The sequence below is a fragment of the Rhinopithecus roxellana genome, chromosome 13 (genome assembly GCF_007565055.1).
Source record: "Rhinopithecus roxellana isolate Shanxi Qingling chromosome 13, ASM756505v1, whole genome shotgun sequence".
Lineage (NCBI taxonomy): Eukaryota > Metazoa > Chordata > Mammalia > Primates > Cercopithecidae > Rhinopithecus > Rhinopithecus roxellana.
In genome coordinates, this window is record NC_044561.1 from 86,709,554 (window position 1) to 86,737,161 (window position 27,608).

General features: G+C 44.7%; 1 protein-coding gene across 3 annotated transcripts in view; it reads left to right on the forward strand.

Annotated features, from left to right (window-relative positions):
• Window positions 1–4,779: 4,779 nt before the first annotated feature.
• The window catches only part of KIF16B (kinesin family member 16B), a 317,342-nt gene continuing 294,513 nt past the window's right edge, over window positions 4,780–27,608 (forward strand). For all 3 annotated transcript variants that reach the window (XM_010381460.2, XM_010381461.2, XM_010381462.2), the window contains exon 1: window positions 4,780–4,999. In XM_010381460.2, the coding sequence (XP_010379762.1) occupies window positions 4,953–4,999 (47 nt within the window). In that variant the 5' untranslated portion in view covers window positions 4,780–4,952. The remainder of the gene's footprint in view (window positions 5,000–27,608) is intronic.

A 27,608-nucleotide genomic window follows, 5' to 3' on the forward strand; every position in this document is an offset into this window, starting at 1 on the left:
TACTGTGATTTTGGAGTTCAGATTTTCTATCTGACCCTAAAGCATACTTTTTCAAATTATCCCTGCTTTTAATGTTTAGTATTTTAGAAGATTCTAAATATACTTTAAATTTTGTGACTTAGAAAATGAAAATCGTAGGCTAGGAGCAGTAGCTCACACCTGTAATCCCAGCACTTTGGGAGGCCGAAGTAGGTGAATCACTTCAGGCCAGGAGTTTGAGACCAGCCTGGCCAACATGGTGAAATCCCATCTCGACTGAGAATACAAAAATTAGTTGGGTGTGGTAGCAGGCACCTGTAATCTCAGCAACTTGGGAGGCTGAGGCAGGAGAATCGCTTGAACCCGGGAGGTGGAAGTTGCAGTGAGCTAAGATAACACCACTGCAGTACAGCCTGGGGGACAGGGCAAGACTCTGTCAAAAAAAAAAAAAAGAAAAAAAAAAAAAGGTGCTGGGTTTGGACTTGGTATCTGTGATTCCTGTCTCTGGTACTATTTGAAAACCCAGAAAACACTTGTTTTTCTCTTTGGCTAACCACATAACTCTTAAATTCAACTTAAGTCCCTTGGTGTAAAGCACTCCTGTCATAGATATTAAGCATATCATGTGATATAATGCTTACGGTCAGTACTTCTAGCACATAGGGAAATGGATGGCTTTATGAGGTGTCAGTTATATCGTTTGTCCCAATTGAAGTGTGCCAGTCTGATGTTCATCAAGATTTTCAAAAAGTCATGTTTGTAAGAAAGTAAATCAATTTTATTCCTCAGAGGCTAGGATGAAGAAAAAGCACAGCTCATGAAAAATACAGTATTTTTCTTCTGATGACAGTATTCCCTGATGATTCAAATATTTTGAGGTGGAATGAACATTCTATTACAGTGCCATTTCACTTCGAAATGAAGAAGCTAAGACTCAGAGAGTTTAAGTCACTGAAAAGTTTTTGGCAATTAAAAAAATTTTTTAAATAGAGATTAAAAAAAAGATTTGAAAAAAAGTTTTAAAAAAGAGATTGCTAAACATCAGAAAAAAAAGTCAATAAATGAAGACCAAAATAAACTACATCAAAATAAACTAAACAACCACATCCCCCACCTCACAGTCCCATCATGCACATATGCATATTGAGACCATTTGGGTTTTAATCCAGATCTCAGAATTTTCTCTTCTCCTTCCCATCACAATTCAACCTTCTTACAAAACAAAAATGTCGGCCGGGCTTGGTGGCTCATGCCTGTAATCCCAGCACTTTGGGATGGAGAGGCAGGCGGATCACGAGGTCAGGAGTTCGAGATCAGCCTGTCCAACACGGTGAAACCCCCATCTCTAATAAAAATACAAAAATTAGCCGGGCTTGGTGGTGGGCACCTGTAATTTCAGCTACTCAGGAGGCTGAGGCAGGAGAATCGCTTGAAACAGGAAGGTGGAGGTTGCAGTGAGCTGAGATGGCACCACTGCACTCTAGCCTGGGCAACAAGAGCGAAACTCTGTCTCAAAAAAAAAAAAAAAGTATATATATATATATATATATATATATATATATATATACACACACACACACACACACAATAAAAATAAAAATGTCTTTCATTCATCCAATTGAATTTTAAAATCATAGATTCTTAAACCTTTTCTATGCCACGGACCCTTTTGGTTGTTTGGTGAGAGTAACATTTTCAGAATAACATTTTAAAATCCATAAAATAAAATAAACGGGATTACAAGGAAAATCAATTATACTAAACTATAACTATCAAAATGTTAGAAAGAAATATGATCTTAAGGTAGGTTTGTTATTTAGTGACTCCCCTGATTACCCACCCCTTCTTTGGTGGGGCCCCCTCCTACATTGACTGGGCGTGGCCATGTGACTGCCTTTGGTCAATGGAAGTTCAACAAAGGCTTGTGCATAGGGCGTGCTCTACTGGAGGGGTGTCTCGCCTCCAAGAAACCTGGAAACTGGTCTAAACTGAGGATGAAAAAGCAAAATGCATCAGCTTTTCCTCACCCCAGCTGAGCCTAGACCCCAGCCACAAAGCCCAGGTGACACCAGCAACCCACAGAATTGAGAAAAATAATAACTGGTTTTTGTTTTAAGCCTCCACATTTTTGGCAATTATTTTTATGCATCAGTACATGACTGATATGGATTCCTAAATTCTATTACTGACCTTTTGGGCCCCGGATTTAGAGGTTTTTTTTTTTTTTTTTTTTGAGACTGGGTCTCTGTCCTTCAGGTTGGAGTACAGTGGTGCGATCTTGGCTCACTGCGACCTCTGCCTCCCATGCTCAAGCGATTGTCCCACCTCAGCCTCCTGAGTAGCTGGGACTACAAGCACACGCCACCATGAGTAGCTTTTTTGTTTGTTTTGTTTTGTCGTAGAGTCAGGGTTTTACCGTGTTGCCCAGGCTGGTCTCGAACTCCTGAGTTCTGGCAATCCATCCTCCTCAGCCTCCCAAAATGTTAGGATTACAGGCATGAGCCACCGTGCCCGGCCTAGAGCTTCTGCAACTGTTTTTCACTACCAGTATTTTAAGATCTCACAGTTTGCGTAGAGGTCATCTGTCCCCTGCCTCCTTGCAGGGAGGGTGGCAGCGGGCAGCATCTTCACTCCCCGAAAGTGCTGGAAACGCCACGTCTCAGGCTTCCCCTCTGACCTGCCCATAAGAAGCCGCAGTTTCACAAGACCGCCAGGTGATTCCTTTAAACATTCAAGTTTGCAAAGCACTTTAAAGTAGGCACACTAAAGTTTCAGAAGATGAGCAAACCCCTTATCTTATAATAATCTTCCCCTTCAGAAACTTCCTTCACGCTCCAACAGAAATATTTTCTGCTAAGAAAGTGCCCGTTTCATATCGTCTGCGATGATCAAGCCTTACTGCCTCCTATTGAAAAGCTCCAGGCATGCTCTTTGTTGTCTAAAGCGTCTGCCGGGGGGCGATGGTCCGTTTTGTGTCAGACGGCAAAATCGTGGATGGACAGGGGGCTTATAAACACGTGTAGGTTGTTGGAATTACATTAACGAATGAATGAGCAAAACCTCCTAAACTACTGACCAGTGAAACCCCCATACAGAAAATCGCTGTCATGAGTAAGCTACCACTCCTCCTGAAAAGTTTGAATACTGAACTGGCCAGCGTCCGCGCGCCGACGCCCCCCAGGTGGCCGGAGTGACTCAGAGCAGGCGTGGTGGTCTCTCAGCCCCGCGCGTTGGGCCCACACAGTTTGTCCCCACGCAGCTCCCATATAAGGCGGGCCCCTCCCCTGCCACCGGCAGCTAGGGCGCCGTGCTGGCTCCCTGGCGGCTTCTCAAACCAACCCCCCGCTACTGCGCATGCTTGGCCCGCTCGCCCGCTCCTTAATACCCTGCTCCGGGTGTTCCTGCCAACCGTTGGTCAAATTCGCACCCAGCTCTGCTCCAGACAGGGAAAACCCAGTGATTTCTGCGCTCTAGACACAAAGGGATGCTATGATCCCTGCTGGCCCTAGGGGTCCAGGGAAGGTTATGGGAAGATAATTCTTTGTGTAAGTGGGTTGCGTATTTGCATACATCATTCCACTTGATGCTTTCGCCAACTCTATGCCGTTGTTCCTGATTTGCAGACGAGGCAAGAAGCCTCAGAGGCGCCCAGTAATTCAAAATGGATGGCTGACACGGCTAGTGTTGGAGCTAGGACTTAGAAAACAGGAGCTCCGCCTCCATTCCTTGAGTCCCCCATTATAGCTTGGCTTCTTGGAGGGGCTGCTCCTGTGGCTTACAGGTGGGCTTCTGGGTGTGTGTAAACGATTTCATGCATGCTCGATTCAGTGAATGAATGCATTTACTATCTATACAGGAAGGGAGGTGGAGCTCACTTCTACCAGAGGCCCTAAGCCTTAAGATACCAGTTGTCGGCCTGGCGCGGTGGCTCACGCCTGTAATCCCAGCACTTTGGGAGGCTGAGGCGGGCGGATCATTTGCGGTCAGGAGTTCGAGACCAACCTGGCCAACATGGTGAAACCCTGTCTCTACTAAAAATACAAAAATCAGCCGGGCGTAGTGGCACATGCCTGTAGTCCCAGCTACTTGGGAGAGTGAGGTAGAAGAATCGCTTGAACCCGGGAGGTGGACGCTGCAGTGAGCCGAGATCGCACTATTACATTCCAGACTGGGTGACAGAGCAAGACTCTGTCTAAAAAAAAAGATACCAGTTGTCTTCGCCTTTAACTCCCTTATGATTAAAACTAAAAATTACTAAAGTGTAACAAAAGTGCAAAACAAGTCCAAATAAGGTTTGATTCTAGCCAATGTAACGACATTCCCGCACACATTTAAAACATCCAACACCCTATTAACCGCTTGGAGCTCCTTAGGGTTGCAGAGAAGGCCCTAGCGGAGTTCGCCACTAACAAGCTGTGATCATCTCTGCGACTCAGTTTGTTCGAGGGTAAAATGGATGAGTTAACTCATGCTTGACTGGGTGAAGCCAGGTCCTTGCTAAGGGCTGAAAAACTGGCTTTGGTCATCTGACCCCAGGAATGTGATCCTTGCCGCTGGCTTTAAATTGCTGCGATCCTCTTCTCTCCAGTTTTTCAGGCTATAAGGGTGGGTTCTAGGTTTCCTGAAACCATCCGTCCCTAGTCGCCCTCCATAACCTCTGCGCCACGGTCCACAACGTGGCCCTTCCAGACTAGGCGATCCCGGAGGCGGCGCCCAGGCCCCGCGGCCCCGCCCCTCCGCGCCGCCCGGCAGTCGCCAAACCGTGGCGCACGGATCACGCGGGCCGGTGCCGCTCTGGGCATGCTCAGTGGCCTGGCAGGTGGGGCCGCCGCGGAACTCCAGGTCCGGCCGGGAGCAGAGGGGCGGGGGCGAGAGGGAAGTGGGCGGGAGCCGGGATCTGAGTCGCCTGCGTCGCCGGCGACCGCGGAGTTCTGGGCTGGTGGGACCCCGCGCGGGCTGGGTCGGGATGAGCGATGGCATCGGTCAAGGTGGCCGTGAGGGTCCGGCCCATGAATCGCAGGTGAGTGGGGCCGCCCGCGCCCCGCCCCCTTGTCGCGCGCCCACCCAGAGGAAGCCTGTTTCCAGCTCCCCCAAAGCCAACTTGGACTTAAAAGTGTCACCGGCTGGTCCCTGGCCCACCGGGCCTAAGCTGTGGCCTCTGGGGGCCTGGAGGAGTTCGTGCACTGCTGTCCCGTTCACATTGCCCTGGAGAGGACCCTGGTGGTAAAGGAGAAGAGTCTATTAACTCCCTCCATCCTATTAACTTGAGCTTTTCCTGTTTCCCGTTTGAAAAACCATCAAGGGAACATTACCATGAAGATGTAAAATAGTTGGGGGGAAGGTGAGAGTGCTGAGGGGGGCACCACGAGCTGTCAGGCGAACCCCTCATTTCTGCCACCTCAGAAGTTCTCTTAACAATTAACCATGCTACTTTTTAATCTTTCAGTTAGAGATGATTTTGATTCCGTGAATGTCTAATCCATAACTTAGCAGTTCCTAACTTTATGTCAGAGATGACTCTGACAAAGTCCTGACTCCTAGAAAAAAGTCAAGGACGCTTTACACGTGTTTGAAATATTCTGATATTAAGAGAGAGGAAGAGTGTTACACGCAAAATTTAATCTTGTTATATATTTCTACAAAGTAATGCTTTTCAGAATCCTTATCTTCATTCACTGAAAAATAGTCTGTGCTCTCTTTTCAATGACCTCGTTTAATCAGTTTAGAAAGATTCTTTGGAAAAGTTACTTTTTAAATTGGTTTGATTTTAAAGAATGAAGTAGACCTAAATGGGATGTATCCTCAAAGGTGATAGGCGAGGTTCACACAGAGCCATTTGATTTTATTGACTTCTCTACCAAGTTGGTGGATATTTGACTTAACATAGGCCTTTTTTGCTTTTGTCATATCAACTTGTGGAGGTTAATGTTTGGTAGTTCTGACGCCTGATTGGGGCATCTGAAGACCATAAAATCAAAAGATTTCCAGAACTTTATTTGACTCATCTGAATCTGTTTCTTCTCTTGGCAAGTAGGGAATCATTATTTTGGTTTGTAATCATTAAAACCCAGTGTTTTTAGAATCTGCTTTTTGTGACTTTTGAGTTATTTCTAAATCTGTTTAGAGTAAGAGTTTGACTTTTTTGCTCTAAGGGAATATTTATGTTTCTGTGTACATTCAATCATAGAAGATAAACTTTACAAAGATTTTTCTGTATTATGGATTTTCATGTGTATGGAAGTTCTTTTTCTTCTTTGGAATAATATGAGCGTATGCTAGCAAATTGTGTTGTGTAACTTTAGAAAGTATTTGTTAAGCACCTACCAAACACATAGCATTGTGCTGGGTGCTGTCTGGGATACAAGGGGAATGAGACCTGGTGAGCCCGTGATCTGGTGAGAGAGGGATTATGTACTGGCATGAGTCTTGTGAAGTATTGGGCCTGCTGGGACAGGAACTGTGAGTTCAGTGCCTTGCCAGTGTAGGCCTGGAGCCCCGGCACATGGAGGGATGGCAGGAAATAAGTCCAGAGGCCTTGGGCTTTGAGGAGGCAGGTTCACGTGATGTTATTTATATTCTCAGTAGAGAACTCTGGTGGTGTCAAGATTGAGGTAAGAGGCAGGTGATCAGCAGTCTGAGCCAGAGGTGAAATGGGAAGGCAGGATAGTTACATGAAGACCATTCACTGGCAGAATTGGCAGGATTTGGCAGCTCACTGAATGGGAAGAAGGGGGAAGGATGCGAGCGTAGATTCATTAACTGAGGTTTGATGCTGAAGAAGGTGAGTAACGATTGAGGAAGGTGGACAATGAAGTTGGTGTGTTCTCTCTTGGATGTGGAGAGTTACATGAGATGCAATACGTGTCAAGTACAAGCACAGAGCAAGTGTTTCACGCATGTTGACCTTGTTCATTATCTGAAGTGTGGGAAGGACATCCATCCCTCTGCTAGAGGTGTTCAGCAGAAAGCTGAAAACGCGGGGTTAGGTCTCAGGTGATTTGAGGATCGACATTTGGAAATCTTTTGCACATAAATCACAATTTAAGGATGTTACGTGAGAATAAAAGGGAGGCAGGGATTGGACATTGGGATATGCCCCTCTTTAGGATTTCGGGGAGAAGATTGACTGGCAGTCCGTAGAGGAGAACCAGCACAGCAAATAGTCATGGCAGGAAAGGGAGAAGAGCATCCTGAAGGAGGTGGTGGTGGTTAGTGTCAAATATTGCCAGGATGATGAGAATAAGATGGTGTCATTGGTCTTGAAGACAAGGCTACTTGATAACCTTCCCAACAGTACTTTCAAGGAGAGTCAATGATTCAGAAGTTGGCAGTGAGTGGAAAGAGATATATAAATTGGCAACTGAATATACTTGACCTAATTTATAAGGAAAGACATGCATGCTATAATAGTGATAAAATGCCATTTTTTAACCAGCGAGATTGATGAATATTAACTGAGCATCAGTTGCTGGTAGAGGAGTGATGAAACAGACGCCTCTGCATTGGTCACAGAAGCATAAAGGATCAAAACATCTGAAACTTTCATATTGGGAAATTTGACAGTAGCTGTCAAGATTAGAAATCTTCATACTTAAGCAAAAAATGCTTCCCTAAAAAAATTGGAAATCTATAAACTCTTTGATCTGACCATTTCTAGTTTTTCTAATTTCTAATTTTTATTATATGGATTATATTCCTGCCTACAGAGATCTGTGTGTAAAGATGATGATTTTTGCATCATCGTTTATAACAAAAAATCATAAATGACCTTAATATACAAAACTGGGAAATTTGTTAAGTTACGGCCTAAATCATTTGGTGGAATGTTATGCAAGTCTTAGAAAGAGGGTGTTGATCTTAAAAGAGTTCCAAGGTAGAGGATTGAGAAAAGCAAGATATCCACAGTGGAGTAAAGTTGTGTGTATGTGTGTGCTAACAAATGTACACACACACACACACACAGATTCGTCTGTATGTAATGGTTTATAAGAAACCTAACACTGATACCTCTAAAGAGGAAGACTGATGATGAATCCATTAGGCAAAGGTGAAAGGCATTTTTTTCTTTTTACTGTTTGTTTTTTTTCTCATGCATAGTTTTATAATTAATACTTAGAATTAATTATTGACCCAGCAATGCTTATTTAGGTAATTTTAAAAAGTCACCTACAAAATTCATTGGCACTGGAGAAGTTTCAGTTGGTTGTGAGGAGGATTGAAGGAAGTTGTTAATAATTTTTTTAATGTTAATCTTTAGAGTAGTGGAGCCTCAGGCAAAGGGAAAGCAACCTACAGAAAAACAGGTCCCAAGGTTATTGGAAAGTAAGGACTGCTGGTGGTGGAGTGTTGAGTTTGACTGAGTTTCTAAACTAGGGGCCTTTGCAGTAATCAGCGTTGTAAGGAATATGAGTGCTTGATTCAGGCTAAGATGTGATGAGATTATTTTTATTGCCTTGTGGCTTTCAATTATGTGGCAATAATACTCATTTCAAATGCGGAAGTGATTCTGTTGCATAGGCAAAATAGTAGCCACCTTTATTGAGACTTGACTCTGTGCCAGACTCTCTGGTTCCAGCTCCAGGTACAAAATCCAGTTTAATCTTTGCAGCCATCTTGGCATGTAGAGACTATTATTGTTATGCCATTGTACAGATTGGGAGACATAGTTTCTTGGTGTGTTTGGACTGCTGTAACAAAATACCATAAACTGGGTGGCTTATAAACAACAAGCATTTATTTCTCGTAGTTCTGAAGCTTGGGATATCCAAGATCAAGGTGCCAGCAGATAGGCTGTCTTGTGAAAGCCAGGTCCTCATACATAGTAGATTCCTGCTGTGTCATCACGTGGTAGAAGGAGCAAACAGACTCCCTTGGGCCCGTTTTGTAAGGGTACTAATCCCATTCACAAGGACCTCATGACCTGATCACCTCCCAAAGGCCCTACCTCTTAATACTATCTCAGTGAGGGGTTAGGTTTCAATATTTGAATTTTAGGGGGACACAAAAACATTCAGATCATAGCACATAGTTAACTTGCCCAAAGTCAAAGTCAGTTTCTTAAGACAGTCGCAGCTATGCCATTTTTTTTGAGACAGGGTCTTACCCTATTGCCCAAGCTGGAGTGCAGTGGTGCAGTCATGGCTCACTGCAGCCTCAACCTCCTGGTGGGCTCAGGTGATCCCCCTGCCTCAGGCTCCTGGGAGTAAGTGGGAGTAGGTGGGATTGTTGGTGCACACCACCACACTTCGCTAATTTTAAAAATTATTTATAGAGACGGGGTCTCCCTATGTTGCCCAGGCTGGTCTCAAACTCCTGGGCTCAAGTGATCCTCCCACCTTGGCCTCCCAAAATGCTGGGATTACAGGTGTGATCCACTAAAGAGTTGCAGTTGGGTGTGAAAAACACTGTTGTGGGTTCAGGTGAGATAGCGTGTGTGGATAAAGCTCTCCACACAGAGCCTGTCGTTCAGCAAGGGCGCCGTGAAGAGTGCTTGTTGTCATTACTGTTATTTTTACAGTTTAATAATTGTAACTTTATTCAAAAGCAAGTATTTAAAAAGTGCCAAAAAATATTTACTGAGTGCTGGTGATGTGCCAGCTTCATAGCTATGTTTTATAATGTGCTTGCTTATCTGATAACGTAAATTCACCCCATTCTTTCTCTTTTCTGACTGTTCTCAGCCTTTCTTCCTGATTGGCCTCTCAGGTAGCATCTAGTGTCAAGTCTATCAAGTTCAGGAGAGAAAAAGAAGAAAAAAACCACAGTGGCATTTTGCCTGGATTAGATATCTTTAGCGTGTACTGACGTCTTCCCCTTTTGAAAAGAAGATAGTGTCAAAGGGAAAGTTCATGGTTAGCCTCTTAGGTCAGTGGTGATGAGGACAAACGTGTCTTGTATTAAGGACAGGAGGTATCTGTCAAGGCACTGCCAGGTACCAGGTACTACGCTTCTTTTTTTTTCTTTGAGATGGGGTCTCGCTCTATCCGCCAGGCTGGAATGCAGTGGGGCGATCTAGGCTCACTGCAAGCTCCGCCTCCTGGGTTCATGCCATTCTCCTGCCTCAGCCTCCCAAATAGCTGGGACTACAGGCGCCCACCACCGCGCCCAGCCAATTTTTTGTATTTTTAGTAGAGATGGGGTTTCACCGTGTTAGCCAGGATGGTGTCGATCTCCTGACCTCGTGATTCACCCGCCTCGGCCTCCCCAAGTGCTGGGATTATAGGCGTGAGCCACTGCGCCCTGCCAAACCCTTACTTTTTATCCCCGTTTTACAGAGCGGGGACTGAGACCCCTCAGATAATAATGCTGGGTTGAGCCAGCTCCTCCGGTTCCCTTCAGAGCCCTTTGTGTAGAGACTTGTTGCCTTGGGCTTACAGATGACAGAAGCCCGTGGCCTCAGGGAAATGCCTGTTGGAGAACACACAACACAAAAGATAACAATAGAATCTGTGTACAGTTGAGATGGAACCTCTAGGGAATTATGGAGGCTGGAGGAAGAGATCTCCAGGACTTCTGCAGTCTCTTTAGATAAGAGGGTGGAACTTGAGTTGAGCCCTGAAGGGGTATTACCAGTGACCTTATAGATAATTTCTGTTAGGTGCTTGGCTGATACTCTTTGGAAGTTGACATTGTCAGCCCATTCTGTAGATGAGGAACAAGGGCTTGGAGACTGAAATAAGGAGGTTGATTACTCAAAAATAAGTAAGACTGCCCAAGGTCACACAGCTAGTATACTGTGATGCTGGATTTAAACCCAAGTCTCCCCTACTCTAACTTCCTAAAGTCCTTTCATTATACAGAAGACTTAGTCAAGAGGTGGGCAGGGAGTGGCTGGAAGGTAGGAACACATTTACTTCACTAATGATTTTAGACAAATTGAAGATTTTGTAAGAATTAGTTGCAAGTCTGGTAGACAGGGTGTTGTGAGGACTTTTCTTTGTTAAGCCTGGGCATTTGGGTTTTTGATCTCTAGATCCCTGTGCTGGCTGGTATGATAACTGTCGGCCATCTATGTGACTAAGTTAACATAAAATAAAATAAAATAAGGATTTTAGTTAATTGCATTAGGCACATTTCAAATGCTCAATAGACACATATTCAGTAATGCAGATATAAATATATCCACCGTCCTGGAAAATTCTCTTGTGCAACAAGACTGAATAAAGGCTTGAATTCCAGCTCTTTTACTTTCTAGCTTCATGCCTTGGCACTTTATTGAACATGTCTGTGCCTCAGTTTCTTCATCTGTGAAATGGAGATCTCCATAGGACCCACCTCGTGGGGCTGGAATGGTCATTGAATGAGGTAGCATTTCTTACAGTGTTGGGTCCAAAAGTAAGGGTTCTGTAAATATCAGGTATATTATTAGGCATTGTGAACTACTAACGGTTCTAAAACAGGGCTGTCATTTGCCATTTAGTGTTTTCTAAAGTTTCATCTAATAGCAATGTAGGGAAATAATAATACTAGCACCAGTAACGGTGAACTTTTATTTACCATTTGCCAAGGGCTGTGCAAAGTGCCTTTTATGCATTATTATCTCCCTGACTTTCCTGCCACCACTCTGTGACACAGGACTGAGGTTCAAGATGTCTGTCTGGGTGCTGACAACCAGTGCAGGAAGACAGTAAAGAGAACTGAAATATGACGCATGGTGATCGGATTCTGGGCTTGGTTGTAATTGGAAAAGGCAGAGGCAAGGGGCAAAACTTACAAACAAAGCCCTGAAGAAGCAATCACTGTATTTTCTGATTATGAAAATAATGTATGCTTATGAAACGTGTGTTATGCAGAAAAATATACCGAAGAGATCAAATCACAAATTGCTTATAATCCCACGATCTGGAGCTAACTACTCATAAACTTTTGGTGCGTTTGTACCTAGTCTTTTTCCCGTTTATGTAGGAACATAATGTACACACTTCTATATCCTGCGTTTTGCAGTTGCAAGAGACATTCTAAAGACCAGTCAGCAGGACATAGAGAAATGGGGAGTCAAAGATGATTCTGAGTGGCTTGGGGCCTTATTAAGTGGAAGAATGACCTTTCCCAAAGGCACCGATGCTGGCCCTGCGCGGGTCGGGGTGGGTGGAAGGGCTTGGTGGTCTGTTGATTTGTTTCGGGGTGCTGGTGGGAACACCGGGCAGTAGAAACTCAGGTGAGTTATCAGCTCTGCGGATGTGCGTTTGCAGGTGGGTCACCGGAAGTGATAGTTGCTGTGGTGGAAGTGAGTTCTGTCTCCTAGGAAGAGCCCAGTAAAGAAGAAACAGAGAGGGTAACAGCAGTGCTGCATGAGCCAGGTTCAGGCTGGAGCCCTTCACTGGGCTAGCCGAGTGACTGGGCAAGCTGATTTTCCTCTTTAAGGCTCAGGTTCTGTTTTGTAAAACAGTGATTCTCAAAGTGTGGCCCGGGGACAACTGGGTGTCACTGAGACTCTTTCATAGGGGTTCACAAAGTCAGAACTGTTTTCACAGTACTACTAACATGTTATATTTCATTTTTTCATTCTCTTGTGACGGTACAGTTGAATTTTTCAGAAACTACATGATGTGTGATGATGTCATGGCTCTGTGGGCTGTGCATTTGGTTTAAAATTTTAACAGTTTTAATTTCTAATATGGTAACGATCAGTAGATAATTGATGTTAATAAAAGCTCTTGGGTCTCCTCAGTAATTTTTGAAGCCCATAAAAGCGTCCTGAGGCCACAACATTTGAGAACCACTTCTGTAAAATAATGCTGTGTAAGTAGTTGAGATCAGATGATATAAATAAATACATAATAACTGTCCACTAAATCATAGTTACTATAATTTTTTATACTCACTATTGTTACTGACAGCCAGATTTCGGGAGGTAGGAGTGGAGGATCAAGTTGGAGATAGAAGGGACGTGGAGAGAGGAAGGCAGGAAGGCAGGAGAGTAGAATGTCATACCCAACCGGGGGGCTCAAGGCTTGGGAGGAGAGAAGGTCGCCAGTGCGGAAGGCTGCACAGTCAGGCGGTCGGGCTCAAGTCTCTGGAGGGAATTGTTCTAGTTGAGGGGTGGGAGGCAGTGCCATGTTTGTGGGAGGTGTGTGCAGTGTGATTGGGCTGTGAGGGCGTTGGAGGTGGCCTGTTGCTGCCCTTCCAGTTAATGGAGAGATGAAAGGAAGGAGAGAGCCTTGTTTGTGTTCACCTGTGCAGAGGTTGACTCCTGTAATCTTTTGAAACTTTTTTACTCCTTGTTTGAGGCATGGCCTGGTCTGCATCCCTGGATCCCAGCCCTTACCTGGACATGACAAACCCAGGCTCAGCAGACGACAGATTTTTTTTGTTTGTTTGTCTCTTTTTGTTTTGAAGAAGAGAAAAAGAAAACAGGGAGTTGGGGGTTGGTGAAAGAAAGCTGGAGGAGCAAGGGAGGAAAGGTGCTGCTGTCTGGAAAGAGAAAGGAGGGAAGAGTTGCTGCTGTTGCTGACTCCTTGAGTTGGGAGCACGTGGAAGTTTTTTCTTTCTTTTAGGTGAACTTGATAAGTAATGTGATGCAAGTGCCTGGTGTTTTTCCTTATGCAATATTTTAAAATATCTTTGTGTGCAAAATACACTTATACAAGATGTATTATTAGTTTAAAAGGTGCTCTTGAGTGACAGACTGTTTACTAAACATATTTTGGTTTTAAACTTCTATTGCTTTATTTTAAACATGGAAACTGTGTGTGTGAGCTTGAGAGTGGAGTGGGAGAGAGTGCAATGGCAGAGATAGAGTGTGTATGTGTTTCTTTTTGCCTGTCAGAGAGAGAGAAGTTATTTAGAAATGTCCAGTTGTGTGATATATAGCACTTTGGTTTAAAGTTGATTTATATGATGCTTCCTTGTTTCTTGACTATTTTTCTAAGTTATTTTGATAGCTTTGTGTTTGCATATTCTGGAATTGGGATGCCCTCTTACTGAAGCTTGTTTTGTGAAAGAGAATATGTTAATTATACTTGTACCTATAGCCTGGGAAAAGAAGTAATAGTGTTTTAGCCCCTTCCTGAGGACTGAGAGATTTATTTTGGTGGCTTTGACTGCCTTTCCTCAAGTTCAAGTTATAAAAAGACAGGGGAAAAAAATCCTTCCAGGGAGGTTGGTCAGCACTGGCTCGGACTTAGCCCGCACATTCATCCAAGCACAAAGGAGGTAACCACCAGTGGGGCCAGGGAGCTTGCCTTCAGTCACTGAGCAAGCTGAGCATTTGTGGTTTTTGCTCTGTCCATTTCCAAATGTATTCATTTTTCATTGTTGCTATCCAGAAGAGAGGAAATAGCTGTTTCTGTGATCAGTCATTTATTCATAGACTCTTTAAGTACATTTCAGTGGGATATGTAGAATTTAAAGGAAATTGAGAAAGTTAATGCTTTCAGTGTAATGGTTGATCAGTAATTTGGTCACTAATTACTATTTCTGGCCACTCATTCACTTGCTAGGAATTCTGCTAAATCCTGCGCTGTTTTATCTAATTCACTTCTTCACAACAGTTCTATAGGGGTGAACACCATTAGATTCGTCTTATAGATGGGAAACTGAGTCTCAGAGAAGGATCAGGTTCTGTCTTGTATGCCCGTCTTCAGAGAAGGCTTTATTACCTTTGATTTTCTGGCTTGGTAACATTCCCCTTTTTATGGATGTATATGTGTGTGTATGTGTGAATATATTTTTGTTTGCTTATTATCTCTCAAACTCTCTGAGAGGCAGTCACCATGTAGGTCTTGTTCATGACTGTTTCCCTGGGGCCTGGCACTGTGCCAGGTAGACATGAGCACTCAGAAAGTATTCATTGCATTAATAAGTATCTCCCCTCACCCTTCACACATGCCTTGCACTTTCTGTGGATGCTCGTGAGGGATTGGGAATCCCTAGTCGTGGCATTTATTGCATGTCTCACATTGTTCTCCGTGAAGAGGAAAAGAGCATCTTGACAATCCTCCTACTGGGTGTTAGGAAGACGCGAGGGGTGACAGAGGGCTGAGCAAGAGCCTGGGTAAAGAAGGACAGCTTCAGCTCTTTCCCGTGTATTCAATTTACTTAATATTACACTCGCAATAAAGATTAAGATTACTTAAGATTACACACCCAATGTATATTATGATTATCCCTTAAGGTTAGAGAGTTGGAGGTACAGCACTATACTGTGTTAAAATGATACATAGTTTATAGGGCAGAATACTCTTGTTTCTTTCTTCAGAAAAAGTATTTAAAAAATTTTATTTTGAAATAATTGTAGATTTATAGTAAAGTTGCAAAATAGTAGAGAGTACTCATATATGAACTCTTCACTGAACTTCTTGTGATATTATCCTTTATGTAACCACAGTACAATGATCAAAACCAAGAAATTAACTAAACTTTATCTAGATTTCAGTGGTTTTCCCACTAATGTCTTCCTTCCAGTTCAGCATCCGATCCAGTATCCTACATTGCATCTAAATGTAGCATGTCTCCTGAGTCTCCTCTGGTACGTGACAGTTTGTAAGTCTTTCCTTGTTTTTCATAACCTTAATTTTTGGAGAGTACTGGTCCGTCATTTTTTAGGATGATTCTCAGTGTGGCTTTCTCTGATGTTTTATCACAAATAAATTGAAGTTAAACAGTTTTGGCAAGACAAAACTGATTTTATGTCCATATGATACTGGGGTATGTGATGTCAATATATCTTATTATTGGTAATGTTGACCTTGAGTGTGTGGTTAAGGTGGTATCTGCAGAGTTTCTCCACTGTAATGTGTTTTTTTTTTTTTTTTTTACCTGTTTATAATTAATAAATATCTTGGGGGAGATACTTTAAAGTTTTTGACTTCAGTTTGCAAAAGAATTTTCCCCTCATGGGAACACATCTCAGATTTTCTAATAAAAGTTATTGTGAATATAAAAACTATTTAAAACATTTTTTTCCCTCTAACTTAGTGAGAAAGGATTTGTCATATCATTTGAAATGAAGGACGCTTGTGTTTTGGAAGGCTGATGATGATTGTATAGAACTGTGTGCTTCAAACAAGATTCACAGTAAGACATTCATCCACTCAATGCATGCTGATATTTTTTTTCTACTTTCTACTTTTTTTTTTTTTTTTGAGACAGAGTCTTGCTCTGTGGCCCAGGCTGGAGTGCAGTGGCTCCATCTCTGCCCACTGTAACCTCCACCTCCTGGGTTCAAGCGATTCTTCTGCCTCAACCTCTTGAGTAGCTGGGATTACAGATACCCTCGACCACGCCCAGCTAATTTTTTTTTTTTTTTGCATTTTTAGTAGAGATGGAATTTCACCATGTTGGCCAGGCTGGTCTTGAACTCCTGACCTCAGGTGATGCACCCGCCTCAGCCTCCCAAAGTGCAGGGATTACATACATGAGCCACTGCGCCTGGCCTCTCTCCTACATTTTTTTAAAAAAGATGATTGTTATTCACTAAAATGATTTTATGATTCATAGTTTGAAAAAACACTGATGAAGTGAATTTGTCATCCAGAGAAGAAGTTGGCAAAATCCAATTTTGTTATTTGAGACAACACTGAGACATCATGCCGTCAGAGTGACTGCCAATTCCGTTTCCTCTTGTTAGCTGGTTAGAATTTTTTTTTTTGAGGTAATGTCTCACTTTGTCCCCCAGGCTTGAGTGCAGTGGCATGAAAATGGCCCACTGCAGCATTGACCTCCCAGGCCCAAGCGATCCTCCCACCTCAGCCTCAGCCCCCCAAGTAGCTGGGTAATTTTTGTATCTCTTTTAGACATGGGGTTTCACCATGTCACCTAGGTTGGTCTTGAACTCCTGAACTCAGGTGATCTGCCTGCCTTGGCCTCCCAAAGTGTTGGAATTACAGGCTTGAGCCATTGCTCAGACCAAGATTTTAAACTTTTAGGAGTATAGGATTCTGAACCCCGCATCCGGTGCCTGCTCTCAGGAACTTGGTGTCCTTTGCCCCAGGGGCCTGTGGTCTCACCTCATTGTGCCTGCTGATTCTTATTTTCCTGGTCTTATTGACAGAGTCTAAGCCATCACAGGGATTCTGCCTGGGGCACAGGTAAGTCACTGTGTGAACTTCCTCTGAGCAGGACCTAAAAGTTTCTCAGGGAACTGTCAAGAAAAAATGATTCTAGGTGACGGAGACTAGCTCAAAAGTGAAGCAATTTGCCAGATAAGGCTTTACAAAAATATTTGGTCTGTTCTCATCCTTTTCCCTGAAGTTGGTGTTTTCATTTGACCAGGTAGGTGGGCCCTTGTGAGAAGGTATCAGTTGTCCTTGGCTGGTGCCCACATGTGATGATTCAATTAAGGCGCTTTTCTTTCTTTTTTTAAAAAATATTTTTAACTTTTTATTTTGAAGAATTTGCAAAAATAGTACAGAGTTCCCATGTACCTTTTACCCAACTTCTTTGAATGTTATTTTCTCCTATAACTATCTTATAATTATCAAAACCAGGAAAGTAATTTTGATAAATTATTAACTAATCTGTAGACTTTATTCAGATCTCTCAAATTGCCCCAGCAATGTCTTTTATCTGGTCCAGGATCCAGTCCAAGATAACAAAATTCATTTTGTTATCATGTAAAACATTTTTTTCTTTCTTTTTCTTTTTTGAGACAAGGTCTTTTTTGCTCTGTCACCCAGGCTGGAGTATAGTGGCATGATCATGGCTCACTGTAGCCTCGGCCTTCCTGGGCTCAAGTGAACCTCCTGCCTCAGCCTCCCGAGGAACTGGGGCTGCAGTCATGCACCACCACACCCAGCTATTAGTAATTAAAAAAATTTTTTTGGTAGGAGATGGAGTCTCCTTATGTTGCCCAGGCTGGTCTTGAATCCCTAGGCTCAAGTGATCCTTCTGTGTTGGACTTCCCGGCATGTGGGGATTACAGGCATAAACTGTCTTTGTTGTTGTTGTTGCTGTTTTGCTTTTGTTAAACCCAGCTGTGTGAAACATTCTTAGTTAAGACTTTTTTTGGTATCGGGGCAACTTTGCCTATACTGATGATCATATTTAGGGTAAGAGTAGATGGCATTTCCTCCAGGATACCTCTGTCCATTCAAAAGATTGAGGAATTCTGCCTCCTGGCATCCTTTGATGGATTGTAGATAGACACTTTGGGCTGTTAACACCTTGACTGGATTGTTTACTTTCACTTATCAGATGAGGCATGGGGGACATTTTGATTCTTGGTGGGTTGGAAAGGGTTGGAGTTTAGAGTGAGTTGGAGGAAGATAGGTCTCAGTGGTGTGGCAAGTATTGGTTTTAGGCAGAATTAGTTAAAACAGTACAAGAGTTGCAAACTCAATGCCTTTAGGGGCCAGGCAGACCTGGAATAATTCTGCGTTAGAAACCGTGAGCAGACAGGAGAAAATAAATTTATTTTCAGCTTCACAATCAGGGAGATAATAGGCTGTGGAGGGCACTTGCTAGCTTCCATAACAAATTTACCCACTTTTTTTTTTTTTTTTTTTGAGTCTTCTTTGTTGTCTAGGTTGGAGTGCAGTGGCATGATCTGGGCTCACTGCAACCTTCGCCTCTCAGGTTCAGGCGATTCTTATGCCTTAGACTCCAGAGCAGCTGGGATTACAGGCGCCGACCACCGCACCCAGCTAAATTTTGTATTTTTAGTGGAAACACGGTTTTGCTGTGTTGGCCAGGCCAGTCTGGAACTCCTGGCCTCAAGTGAATCTGCCCATCTTGGCCTCCCAAAGTGTTAGGATTACAGGCGTGAGCCACCGCACCTGGCCTACCCCCACGTTTTCATGGCTTGCACTAAAGATACCAAAGAAGTTTATCTTTTGTCATGTAAACAGATGGCTATCTGACCAGTTCCTGGTCAGCAGGTGGTTTTTCTTCTATATCCTGGAGCCTCTTTTATATCTCTGGGGCCTCACTGTCATCTCTGCCTAGCCAGCGGAAGAGGCGAGAGGGTGGAGGAGGCATACCCGTTTCTTGGCTGCTTTGGTGTAGGAAAGACGTATCAATAATGCTTACCCTTCGTTGGTGAGAATCGTCACATGGCCACACCGGATGCAGGGAAGGCTGGGAACCTGTTGTTACTGGCTAAGAGCCACATTCCAGTAATACTTCTGTACCCAGAAGGGGAAGTTGTCTCTTTCTGCCACACCCTGTGTCTAGAGAGATGATGTTTCTCCATTCTGATCAGTGATGCCATTCAGGACGTCTGCACTTGCCACGCATCTGCTGGAGGTGTTCTTTCCCCAGATGTCCACATCTCCCACTCCTCCTCGCTTGAGTTTTTGTTCAAATGACACTTCTTCAATGTGGGCTTCCTCAGTTATTCCATTGAAAATAGCGCCCCCTATCGCTGGTGTTTCCTATCCCACCTCTCTGTTTTTCCTCATTTACAGCACTTACCAAAATTTGGCCTCTTAGGTATTTTCCTTACTTACTGGTTTGTTGTCTGAGTCCCTCTGTGAGCACTGGGGCCACTTCTGTCTTGTTCTTGGATTATGCTCCTTGTGCTTGGCGTGTACCAAGTGTTCAGGTGTTGAATGAAAAATGGGAACCTGGACTGTTAAAATCCCTAAATTTTCAAATATTTGCCAAGGATTATAGCGGAAACAAACAACTAAAGCAAACCATGTAGGCCAAACAGATAATCTCTGTGGGTATGATGCTGTCTGCCGGCTGCCAGCCTGGGCCTCGGGTGGAGGGCCAGGTGCCAGGGACTGAGGCTGGAAGACACGGGTTTGCATTCTGAGTCTGCCACTTGCTCATTTTGTGAGCTTGGAGGTATTATTGTACTTCTCTGAGCCTCAGATTCTTCTTCTGAACCATTACTTCAATAGTCCTCCCTTCTTTCCCTCTTCCTCTGGTGTTACTGTGATGACTATATGGGGTAGATTATACATAAAAAATGCACAGTGGGCCAGGCACAGTGGCTCACGCCTGTAATCCCAGCACTTTGAGAGGCTGAGGCAGGTGAATCACTTGAGATCAAGAGTTTGAGACCAGCCTGGCCAACATGATGAAACCCCGTCTCTACTAAAATTACAAAAATTAGCCAGGCGCAGTAGCAGGCACCTGTAATCTCACCTACTCGGGAGGCTGAGGCAGGAGAATTGCATAAACCCGGGAGGCGGAGGTTGCAGTGAGCCAAGATCACGCCATTGTACTCCAGCCTGGGCAACAGAGCAAGACTCCATCTCAAAAAAAAAAAATGTGTGTGTGCATATATATATATATATATATATATATATATATATATATAAAGAGAGAGATAATATTAATGAGATATTTTACATTTTTTTGTAGTAAATACATCTTTAAAATCTGGTGTGATTTTGTACTTACAGCACAACTCAATTTGGGCTAGTCACGTATCAGGTGTTCAGTAGCCACGTGTGGCTGGTAGCTGCCATATTGGACAGCACAGGTCAAGTGAGTAAACAAAAGATCATAAGAACATTCTGTAAAGAAAATAAAGCACAGTAAAGGGGTAGCTAACCACAGATAACACTGGTCAGGGAAGGACTGTCTGTGCAAGTGATTGGTGAAGGAAGTAAAGTAATGAACCATGGTAATATCTGGGAAGAATGTTCTAGGCAGAAGTCACAGCCAGTGCAGAGGCCATGTGTTAGGAGCATGCCTGGAACATGAAATGGATGCAGGGAAGTCCGTGGACCCTGAGTAGGGAAGTGTGGCTCATGTAGGGCCTATTAAGCCATGGTAAAGTCTTAGGTTTTAAGTGTGGTAGGGCCATTGGAGGAGTGAGAACATGTGGTGGCCTGACATATGTTGTCAAAAGGTCACTTGTGCTGCTAGTGGAGAACAGACTCCCAGGGGGCAAGAATAGACACACAATGATTTGAGCAAGAGGCCTGGATGTATACAGTCGTGATTATTCACTCAGCAAGCATTTACTGACCACGTACAGAGTGCACAGCATCATGTTTTGCACCGGGGACATAGTGGGCATAGTCCTTGCTCTCTGGAAGCTACAGGTAGCCGGTTAGTGACCAGTTGGTTCATGGCAGAGCAGTGTGAGAATGTGGAGAGCCATTCTGTTGAGGAGACAGGTGTGATAACACCTGGTTGTGCTGTGTCTTTCTTTCTTTTTTTTTTTGATGGGGCTGATCACCAGCTAGAGTGTCATGTAAAGAAGTTGCAGCCAAGTGACCTGCTAGTTTCTTCTAGCGTTGAGATGAACAGCCTTTATTCTGTTGGCAGTGGACCATCTCTGAAGATGAGCTGGGGAGGTGGGGGCTGATGTTATCAGTGTCTAATGAGTGGACCAGTGTTGGAAGGAGGAGAATGGTAAAGGAGGGAATTTAGGAACACTCCAAGGCAAACTTTTCCCCAAGGGAACTTTGTTTCCAGAGTAACATAGCCTGTGTTTTCTACTAACAAATAGTTTTCAGATTTTCTGCCCTTTCTCATGACTAATAAATGAATGGGTCAGTAGAAATAATCCATTCCTCCTTCTCTAGAGCCTAAGTGCTCATGAAACTGATTTGATTGTCTTTGATTTGATCTTCGCCTGAATTCCTTTCTCTTTTGATTTTGAAGAATAAGTAAGTTTTGCGGTTGTTTTTGTTTTTGTCATCTTCCCCCTTTTCCCTTTTACCTTCTCTAACTTTTGAGAGGTAGCTATCACTAATCAGTACTGAACAAAGGTGATGTATATTTCTGTATCGTCTTCTTAATCCCTTGAAGCACATTTGTATTTATTGATTTGCTTTGTTTTTATTTCTTTATTCATCTGTTCAGCAGATATTAAGTGTTTTCTGCATGTGAGAAACAGCTTTTTCCTTGTATGAACTTTTCCTTGGAGGATGACCTTTGGACTATGGCTTGATTAAATTAGTAAGGTTTCTTTGGGGATGTCATTAGTCTCATAATCCCAAACTTTTGCATCATGCCCAGTACAGTGCAGAGTGTGGCAGAGGCATAGATGTGGAAGGGTAGGTTCTAAGGTTACATCCTGCCATTGCCACTAACCACCTGTGTTGTTTTATACATGGCACTTTGTCTTCTGATTTCATCTCATATCCTCTTCTGTACAGTGAAGAGGATAATATGTTTCTTATTCACAGGGTTGTTTTGAGGACTTCAAGAATTAATGACTGTGAAGTGCTTGCACAGAGTAAGCACAATCAATGTAACGTTACAATTTTGTCCTGTACCTAGGGTTTTACATGAATATTGTGGTGATGTTGGTATGGGATCCTTGGGGTGTCATTTTGCCAGCTGGAAACCTTTGTGGCCAGTGGCACCTTTGCCCAAGTTTTGCTTAGGCCTACTGGGCTCATTCTGCCCACTCTGCCTGGCAGGCTGTGCTCAGCTTGTGCTCTCAGCCTGGTTCCCATGCCTGCTAAGGGCAAGTCCAGGCATGGAGTGGTGAAGAGTGTGCGAGTGAGTGTGGGGTCCAGCTACTGCTCACAGTCAGGCATGCTGGCTGCAGTGGGGTGGGCAACTCCCAATGCTGGCATGGTCGCCAGCTCCCTACGAGGCTGCAGCTGGACTGGACGTACTGCAAGCAGCTTCCATGACTGGCACTGGGGAATGTGGTAGCATCCGGAAGCTTGGAGACACCAGAAACTGCAGAGCCCCAAAGAGGGTGTGACAGCCCTGGCTCAGGGATCTCCTAGGCATGGGCTTCCCAAAGGGCCACAGTTCTCTCTTCTCTTGTCTCCTTTTTGTTGCCGTAATGTGGTGAACAAGGGGCATGTTTCAGCCCTGTTTGTGCTACAGCTGTTTTAGCTCTACCATTTGATGGTCCCGAGTGCCTGTCCTGTGTCCAAGAAGAATGAAGTACATGGGAAAGTGGAGGGTGAGCAAGGCAAGGAGGAGCTTTATTGAGTGACAGAACAGCTCAGAGGAGACCCACCCTGTCTGCAGGCAGGGTGTCCCGATGAGGGTTCAGCTCTCAGCAGAGAGGAGACCCTGGAGTGGGTAACTCCACTCTGCAGGCAGATCATCCATTGAATGTTCAGCTCTCAGCAGAGAGGAGACCCTGGAGTGGGTAACTCCTCTATGCAGCTGGCAGGTCATTGTCTTCTCGAGTCTGGCGGGTCCTGGGCTTTTGTGGGACTTATAGGGCAGGAAGTATGTGCAGATTGGTCCATGGGCGGCTATGGGTGGGCCTGGAAAAGAACACTACAAGTTCCCACTCCACTCTGCGGGACTGGCAACTTGGCCCCCAGGCTTCAGGTCCTCCTCAGTTTGAATTTGGGGCTTCACCCGGGACCCACCTTCTTCTGCCCAGGAGCCTGCCTGCCTCCTGCCACTGTTCATGGTGCCCAGGCTGTTCATGCCAAGGGGCGCCTGCAGGCTGGTGCTGAGCTGCCCTCAGTCCCACTTCAGCCTCCCTCCCATGCTCATCAGTGCCAAAAGTCTGGAGGGGGCTGAAGCAGTAGCGGCTGCATGTCAGGGCTTCCCCAAGTGTGTGCACACCTGGCCAGGCTGTGACAGTTTGGGGCTCCTGTCTGCTCCTGGCTCCTGCCGACTCTGTGGAGCATGCAGCCCAGCTGTGCCTCCCCCGCTGCAGCCGGCGTCTTGGCAGTGGTTGCCCCAGGTGGGCCACTGCTGCTATCCGTGTGGAGCAGAATCTTACATTACTCAATAATGAATGGACAAAGTCCACTAGTCACCGAGTTCTAAGTTCTGCTGTGTAGATAGTAAAGTACAGCAGGTATCTGGAGAAAGGAACATCAGTGTAAGCTTATGTTTACAAGCAAGGTGTTTTAGGGGAAGTTGAGCTATTTGAGGTCCAAATAGGCTTAGCTGGTGAAGAGTAGATGCTCTCTTGGGCTCAATAAAAACTCCATGTCTGTCTCTCCATTGGGCTCAGTAAAAGCCACAGAGCTTTCCTTGGCTGGAGATGAGTAAGGGTACGATCCCCACTCTCAGGTAGCTCATGATCTTGTGGGAACAACAGAAACAAAGCCTCACAAGTTCTTTAGTTAATAATGTTGCGTTATTATCAGGCCTGACAGCGTGGGGTCAGGAGGCATTGAGTAGAGCTCCTTGGGAGGGCTGGAGAAACACCCTAGAGGACACCAGCACTGAGGGCAGGGCTCCCTGGCAGGATGAGTCAGCCAGCAGACAAGGTTGGCACTAGCATTTTAAGCAGAAAGCGTACAGAGGCCCCACGCTCTGGAGTGTGACTGTCAGCTACAAAGTCTCAGGAAATGGCTGAAACTTCAGATGGGTGGTGAGAGTGGAGACCGGAGAGGTGGGAGGCCAAATTGTGGGGTGCCTTGTTAGACCAGCTGTGCTCTTTGGATTTTATTATTGTTTCTTCCTACCCATTCTTCTAAAAATGATTCACCTCTCAGCTGATTCCGTAGATGATAGGAGCCAGTTTACGAATGGTGTAACACAATGAACTTTGTTTTATTAGAAAGCCAGAGAGGGAGCCTCCCTGTTTGGGAGGCTGATGGTAAGAGCCTGAACTAGTGCTTTGCAGTGAGAGTGGTTCTAGTCTCCCACTCACCTCTCCACCCGCCCAGCTACCCAGCCAGTTATCTGTACACCTGTCCCACCTCTATCCACTCATCCTTCCACCTATCCACCTACGGTGTCCATCTACCCAAACCTCATCACTCAACTACCTGCCAAACCAACTAGCCAGCTATCCATCATTTATTAAGCCCTTCCTCTGTCCCAGGCTTCTAGCCAGGTGCTCAGGGTACCATGGTCAGCAAGGCCAGCTGCATTCCAGCCTTTCTGGAGCTTACAGTCTAGTTGGAGAGACAGACATTGTGAAAATCTCACAAATGTGTGTGCATTTAGAGGCTGAGGGAAATAATCTAGAAAAAAAGGAAGAAGCTTCTGTATGAGCCTCTAACAGAGAGACTTGATAGGGAGAAGGGGCCAGGAAATCTGCTTAGAGGAAGGGATGTCCAAGTTAAATCCTGAAGGATGTAAGAGATAATTAAGCGGTAGAATTCATAGTGACTGACAAGATGGAGCGGGAAGAGGAGTGGGTGACAGCTCGGGGTGACTGGGGGAACGGGGTGGGTAACATGGTCTGTGGTCAGTTTCTAAGCAGTGCAGAACGTGGCATTAACTACAGCGAAACATGGTAGAGAGAGCTGTGGGAGAGGATGGTTGGAGTCACTGATGTGTTCTGAGGGTCTTGGAACACACATGATAGTTCATATGATGGTTCATATAATGGCTTCATATGGTGGTTCCCCAAATCTGTTTCTTTTCCTTCCTAGTCAAGAGGGAATGAACTGACTCCTGAGGACCTCTTCTTTCTGTCTCTTGTCCATAGCAGACCATACCCTAGACCTCAGAGTATTCCTAGAAAGAGGTTCCATCCATCCATCATCGATCATTGATTGATTGATTGAGTTCTGGTGCTCCCAGCCCTGGTGCTGGATTAGCAATGATCAAAGTTTTGGTTTCAAGACCTCTTAAATGCTTAAACATTATTGAGGATTCCAAAGAGCTCTTGTATCATCACAGTAGAAATTAAAATCTTTATTTTAATCTGTATTTACCACATTTGAATTTTTTTTTTTTAAAGACAAAATCTCATTCTGTTGCCTAGGCTGGAGTGCAGTGGCATGATCATAGCTCACTGCAGGCTTGAACTCCTGGGCTCAAGTGATCTTCCTGAGTAGCTAAGACTACAGTGTGCACCACCACATCTGGCAAATGTTAAAAAATTCTTTTTAGAGACAGGGTTTTACTCTGTCACCCAGGCTGGAGTATAGCGGCAGATCATAGCTCACTGCATCCTTGAACTCCCGGGCTCAACAGATCCCCCACCCTGGTTTCCCCAGCATCTAGGACTGTAGGTGTGCACCACCACACCTGATTAATTAAAACAAAGTTTTGTAGAGATGTGGTCTCGCTGCCTTGCCCAGGCTGGTCTTGAACTCCTGGCCTCAAGCGATCCTCCTACTTTCGCCTCCCAAAGTTCTAGGATTACAGATGTACAGATGTGAGCCACTGCACCCAGCACACATTAGAAATTAAAATAGAGGCCAGGTATGATGGCTCATGCCTGTAATCCCAGCACTTTGGGAGGCCGAGATGGGTGGATCACTTGAGGTCAGGTGTTGGAGACCAGCCTGACGAACACAGTGAAACCCTGTCTCTACTAAAAATACAAAAATTCACTGGGTGTGGTGGCAGGCACGTGTAATCCCAGCTACTCAGGAGGCTGAGGCAGGAGAATTGCTTGAACCCAGGAGGCAGAGGTTGCAGTGAGCCGAGATCATACCGCTGTACTCTGTCTTAAAAAATAAAAAAAATTAGTAAGTCAAAACATAGGAATATATAAGCACACATTTCCTTAGCCATCAGAAATGTGAGTGTGAAAAAGACAAATAATGTTCTGGTGTCATAATCAAAATAATTTTAACTTGCAGAGCCCCCTAAGACCTTTAAAAATCACTGGGCTGCATGTTGGGATACAGTGGTCTCCAAACTGGGCACAGTTCTTGCCTTTGCTGTACTAGGTGCTGTGGTGCTGTGGCAGCCAATGGTGAGTGTTGGGTCTAACAGACTTGTGGTATCAGGAAAGGTACTTGGAGAGACAGACCTGAAGCGGGGAACAGCCTGGAACAACAGGTGTAGTGCTGGAGGGAGCAGTACGTGGGAGGCCCAGAGGCCTCACTCGAAGACCTCAACGAAGCTCATAATGGCTGCGTGTTAATATTGCATATGCTGGGGTGATAACAGCAGTTTGAGTCCTCCGTTTGGCTTCAGCGTGATACAATTTTATCCACTTGTTTATTTTCAGAGGCATGTGTAGCTATTCTCAATTCCCTTCTCTGTATGACTTGTAGGAAGCTAAGGGCCTCCTTGTGTTAGAGAGCTTCCTATTGCAAGTGCTGAGCTGGGTCTGTCAAGCTTTGAAAATGCAAACAGACAGAGCCATGAAACCTAAGCGGGGCTCAGGGGAAGCGTCAGTGTGCAGGAGAGACGAGGCTGAATGAAAAGGCATGATTAATCATAAAAGAGCGGAAGAGTGACACTTGAGAGTTGAGGACGTGAGTAAAACAGAAGTAGAACTGCTCATTTGATGTCATCGCGTTATCTCAAGATGAGCCCTCTTGGCCTCGGACAGTGGGTGGCATTACATTATATGTTAGCTCCGCCTCCCCCACCCTCCTTCTTTGAAAAGATGTCTAAATTAGAGGTGTAACTGTCCCACCAGGTGCAACTTGAGCCTGCCTTTGCCCTCCTATAGCTGTCATGGGAGGGGGCCTGCTCTCTTGGGCACAGACTATTTGGTCAGCTGAGCCACAGAAATGAGGCCAGACCTGTTTTGCTCTCTGTCTATGCTTGATTGCAAGGAACACTGATGACATCAGAGGGCTTTCTTACCTCAGGCCCTTCTGGCTTAAAGACAAGGTTATTTCTTTCATTTCTGTCTGCAAACTGTGGTTGTGTATTCGATTTCAAGGATTCTGGGATGAATTCTTCAGTGATAAGAACCTGCTATTATTGTGCCTGTTTTACAGCTCCAGGGGTTGGCAGGCTCATTCTTCAAAAGTTGCACACCTTTAGGGCCTTGGGAGGTACAGGCACCAGCAAGGAGTCAGAAGGAATCAAAGCTGGAGAGATGCGGCCCACACTGGAAAGACAGGAGGAAAGGAGAGAGAAAGCCCCTCGGCTGGGCACGGCGGCTCACACCTGTAATCGCAGCACTTTGGGAGGCTGAGGCG